Here is a 5,439-nt window from a genome sequence, read left to right as displayed (position 1 = left end):
GAGAGTCCCTCGAGGTATTTGAAAGTAATCAAATAATGTCAATATTATAAATAAAGATTTGATTTTACATACATTGATATATGTTGTCCCTTGTTTACATACATTGATATATGTTGTCCCTTGTTTACAGGAACCTACACAAGAAGATGAGGAAGAAGACGAGGAAGAAGGAGGCGGAGAAGGGAGCGAGGACGTGGAGAACTTAGATTAGTCGTAGAAGTAGTGCTAGCTACTCTTTTTTGTACTTAGCCACTGCCTTGTTGGCTTCGTGCCTCTTGTATATACACTCCTCTTATTTTTGGTACTTGAAGCCACAGGACGTGGCTTAGCTTCGTGCTATATGTACATACAAGCACTTTTTGAGCTATCAATTAATGCCTTGTAACTAAACGTTTTGAAGTTGTAATGTTTTATTTGGAATTGTAATTAATGTCGGCTATAGACGTGCTTGCAAGAGTGCTAATTAAAATGCGGTTGGCTGTAAGAATTGAATTACACAATATGGAAATGGGATTCCTGTAACTACATAGCACACACAACATACACAGCATTCTGTTCAAGCACACAAAATTTAAAAAATATTCTGTAGCACATCTATATACGCGTCTGTCTGTTCAAGAAGCGTCTATTTGCGCGTTTATAAACGCCTCTATAATTGCATCTATAAACACGTCTATGCATGCGTCTGTCTGTTTTTTAAAATTTCTCCCCGAGCGTCTATTTGCGCGTCTATTTGCGCAAGCGTCTATTTGCGCGTCTGTTTGCTATCTTTTAAACGCGCCTTTAGACGCGCTAATAGACGTGCAAATAGACGCGCCCGTAAGTTTTTTTTTAGTTGAGTAAACGCGTCTATGTGCGCGTCTGTAGGTGCTTTGTCTTGTTGTGTTATATACAAATTCATCCAATTATAACTATTTTTTTAATTTTGAGAGAAGACTAAATTTCCTTTTCCCTACAATTTGAGAAGGTTTGTTCCCAAGTTGAATGGGTTGTAGGTTAAAGTGAACCTATCTTTTCCTGAACCCTATCATTAGCTGTTAAAGGAGAACGTGAAGGGATCATTGGCTTGGGCATAATAGGTGTCATTAGCTGCTAAAGGAGAACGTGAAGGGATGATTGGAAGGGCAGCGCGCCCACATGAGCATTAATAATTTAGAAACTCCAGTTTGCATGGCAAGCACGTCGTCTCCACGACTCGATTGTCTCTTCCTCTAGCGAGCAGTGCAGACGTAGTCCAGGCCGATTGTCAGCATGCACAACTTCTGCACAGGCGTGGTCATGCATTGGCTTGACACAACTCCCGCATAATGATGGGTCTGTTTGCCCACCCTCTCTAACTGGCCGCAAGGGTTCCCTTCTCTCTCAAAGGCCGCTGCAAATTAAAGCTACAGTGTTCGATCATCATTCTACTGAAGAGGCTATATTTCTCTGTGTTTTCGTGCTTGTTTGTGGGAGAGAAGGGTTGTCTATGGAGAGCTTTTGATCTGTTCGCTAAATTGTCTGCAGATATCGAGAGTTCTGTGCGTGTTTTCGTGCTTGTTTGTGAGAGAGAAGGGTCGTCTACGGAGAGCTTTTGATCTGTTCTCTAAATTGTATGTAGATATCGAGAGTGTACTGTGTGTGTTTTCTGCAGGCCATGCCTCCCCCGAGCCCTGTGTTGCCTTCGCTAGGGGAGCAGTACGGGGCGGCGACTAACTCTGCAGCCCAGCAGCTCCGCTCGCTCATCAGCCTGCAGCAGCAGCAGCAGCAAGAGATGATCCACCCTTTCAACCTCTCCTCCAGCGACCGCAAAAACAACATCAACGCCGCCGACTTCCAGCTCCACCTCACCAACCGCTCCCCTCACCAGCGCTCCGCCCAAGAGTACCCAGTCTTCACTCCTGTCAAGGTCAGCTCCTTGATCTCACCTCATAAACCTTCTCCATCTCACACATCATTTCATGGCACGCTCCATCACATGATTTGATTCTACATGCATTATCCTTTTATATATGGCACATGTCCCATGTAATATATCAGCTTTCCTGGTAGCCCTGGCCTCTGCCCACTTAGTAAAGCTGCTATGATGTAGCGGGCTTGGGTTCTATGCAGGGATAATTTGATTGTACCATGTGCATTTCTTGCATTGATTTTATGTGCATATCACATTCAATCCTATATATGCCATCCTCATTTACTGATTTCTTTGATGTCAAATTAGTTGATGTTATTGTATTTTTTGAACACATCACATTTGTTTGCATCAAATTGGTTAGGCTTTTGCAACTTGAATTGCACTACTTACACATCTATCTATTACATATATTAACCATGGACAACAAGGCACAAGGAGAGGAGAGAAAAGAGAAATCCTGGATTTCTAAAAAATAAGAGGAAAAATCCCTTCGATTGACCCTTTGTATCTTGGCTTCCATTCCTGCGTTTCGCTTTTTAATGTCTTTTATATTCTTAGGCTATATCAAATTTGAGACTATCAAACTCTACCCTTGTCTTGGTTTTTCTTCTTTTAGCAGACTTTGCTAACAAGCACCTTCTAAACTCAATCTTCTTCACTTACACATCTTTCTTCTTCTATTTTTTTGGGTCTGGGGAAACATGAGCATATCTCTTTAATGGGGTGAAGTTTTACATCATTCTTACCCAAACACCCCTTCAACATATATATGTATATAACATTATTCTGATAGTTCAACCTACCTTGCATTTCTCATGTTGTAAATCGTGCCTAATGACATGCTAAATTCGATGCTATAAATAAGAAATCAAGTCTAAATGTTTTCTTGGACATTATCATATGGTGCAACCTCCACACTGTCATTCTTTCATATGATGATACATGCCATCAAATTAGTTAATTGAGCATCATATCATTGTGATGGTATTTCTGTTCATTAGTGACACTAGTGGCTGGCATCATTCTGATCATGAATATATCGTCATGCTTCTGCCCAGGGTTCAATGCTGCCCCATGCAAGCATGCTCATATTTTGATCATTTTCATGCCATTCTGTGAACGTCAATCTGATTGTAAATGCATGCAGAAAAGGGACTTGTATTACAATTAGCACATGCAAGAAAGATTGTTAATTGCTGTGTACTGAGTTTTTTGTTTCACTTCTTTGTGAAGTCTTATGAGGAGTTCTTACTCGGGAACAGTATACCACCGGATAGCAGCAGCAAGTCTAACGACTCTCTGGAAGCTTTGAGAGACGAGGACTGGTTATCACCTCTAATCCTTGATGATGCTTCGGGTAGCCATGCCCTGGATGCGACCACTGTGCAGTACTCTCTTCATAAGCCAGCAGAAAGGCTTGCCAACGTAGATCCGGCAGCAGTATCTTCGGCCACATTCAATATTCACCACAAGAAAATCGAATCCCGACCTTACCACATCACCTCAATCCACCCCAACAAAGGACCCTTAATGGCACAGAAATTCAAGCCCAGAAACAGAAGTGCAGAGTTTTCCAGGCACCTTCATCAAGCTGATTGGAACACATCCAATGCTAATTTCAGTAAGAAGCCCCTAACTAGTGAGCTTCTTAGTGAGATTGCAGCTAAGAAGAGCTCTAATCAAGCTGCTAATAACCGTGATACCAGCACTAACACACATGTCAGCCATGAATCTGCCACTACTACTCAATATTCAATCAAGTCCAATTCATCAACGTTTGGGGCTGATTATTCTGATAATGGTTGCACATCATGTGATAAGTGCTTGCCTGGAAGCCAGGTGACTGTGGTCCCATTGATGGACTCACGCGATTACACGGAAATTCCCCCCAAAGAGAGAGATTTTTCAGAGTCTGCAGTGGCTAAAAGCAAGGCAGGAAGTAATCCCATAATGTCTTGGTTTAGATCCAAGAAGAAACCGGCTGGCTTTCAAACTCCAGTCTTGAAGGGGGTTAAGTACCAGAGCAGCAACAATCAAGTTCAGATGGTGGGTAAAGAGAGAGCAAATGTTGTTAAGGAGAAAATGAATCTAGAAGAAGAGAAAGACTTGGAGATGGCTGTGAACTGCATGAAGCAGGAGGTTTTGCAGGCGAATGAGAAGAGGGATGAAACTTTGGTTGAAGTGTTTGAGCTCAAGGTGGCTATTCAAGAGATGAGCAAGAAGCTAAATGACCTGGAGATCACCTACTGCCAGAACCTTCAGCATGCATCCTCCAAAAAACCTGGGAATGCCATGATTGCAGGAGACTATGGCGAGAACGGTGAAGATGGCCAGATACCGAGGATATCGCCTGGGGGTACTCAGTATGGAGCCACTAAGAAGTTCTACCATGCAGTGACAGAAGCTAGAGTTGGGGTCAAGCAATTCTGCAGAACTCTGTTGCAGAAGATTCAAGAACAGTCTGCTACAGAGAAGATTGAAAGCATCTTGCAACCTTACAATGTGAGGGTGCAGGCTCCAAGGGTATCCAAAAGTGTGAGGTATCATCTCGAGTCTCTGATCAATCAAGCTTTTTATGAAGAGTTTGAGAACATCAAGTTCCAGAGGAGCGGAACCAACTGTGTTCTGGACCCGAGGCAGAGACCTGGGGCATTCTACAAGACATATCTGAGCATCTCCAAGATGGGGTGGAGTGAGCTTGTGAGCAAGGAGTCGAGCGGCTACAGTGAGAGCTTCGACGGGTTCTGTGATGAGAAGATGAACAGGATGGAGGTGCTGCTGAATTGGAAAGGGAGATGGCCTGATGAGCTCGCAAGGTCTTTCTTCGTGGCTGCCAAATGGGTTTGGCTTCTGCACCTGCTGGCTTTCTCATTTGAGAACCCAGCCGTCATCTTTAGAGTGGGAAGTGAGGCTCACTTCGACTCAGATTACATGGAGGAGCTTCCTGTGGACCAGAGTGCCAAAATGATTAAACAGCATAACAGCAATGTAATCAATGGAGTGGATGCCGCAGCCGCTCCTCAAATCAGAGCTATGGTGATGCCCGGTTTCTTCTTCAACAGCTACGAGGTTATCAAGTGCAAGGTGTTACTCTCTAGGCAGCCGGTCGCGCCCAGTTGAACTAACACAGGCTCACATAATGACACTCTCTCTCTCTCTCTCTCTCTCTCTCTCACACACACACACACGCCTGCGATCGCCCAGACAGATCACACAATACTAACTGCCAACAACTCTTCTAATTGCCATTGATCGCTCTCTTTTCTTCTCTCAATGCTGCCCCTAATACACTTTGCATGTCTTCATTCTCCATCTAAGCCCAAGCTACAACACTTACAATCAAGCGCAACCTGTAGAATCTCCAAAAAATAATTTAGCTCTATTCAACAGCGTTCTCTTCATTGCAGGTTAATGCTCTATCTGTGAAGGTGTGTCCCCTCCTTCCTAATCTGCATTTTGTTCATCTATTAAGATGCTAATAACCTGTACAACTTCATGGTAAGTTGTGTTTAGAGTAAGTTAGCAAGTCTCTCCACTGCCTAACC

The 5,439-nt window shown here is 43.4% G+C and overlaps 1 protein-coding gene across 1 annotated transcript; it reads left to right on the top strand.

The window, feature by feature from the left end:
- Positions 1 to 1,195: 1,195 nt before the first annotated feature.
- Positions 1,196 to 5,118, top strand: LOC147641828 (uncharacterized). Its single transcript, XM_086818999.1, has 3 exons — positions 1,196 to 1,314; positions 1,634 to 1,888; positions 3,128 to 5,118. Exons 2-3 carry the CDS (start codon positions 1,637 to 1,639, stop codon positions 5,012 to 5,014), a joined length of 2,139 nt encoding a protein of 712 aa, XP_086675125.1. The 5' UTR covers positions 1,196 to 1,314; positions 1,634 to 1,636; the 3' UTR covers positions 5,015 to 5,118.
- Positions 5,119 to 5,439: the final 321 nt, after the last annotated feature.

This window comes from Cibotium barometz, chromosome 1 (assembly GCF_041138505.1).
Source record: "Cibotium barometz isolate CiBa-2024 chromosome 1, ASM4113850v1, whole genome shotgun sequence".
Classification (NCBI taxonomy): Eukaryota; Viridiplantae; Streptophyta; class Polypodiopsida; order Cyatheales; family Cibotiaceae; genus Cibotium; species Cibotium barometz.
This window is presented reverse-complemented; position numbering and strand designations above follow the sequence as displayed.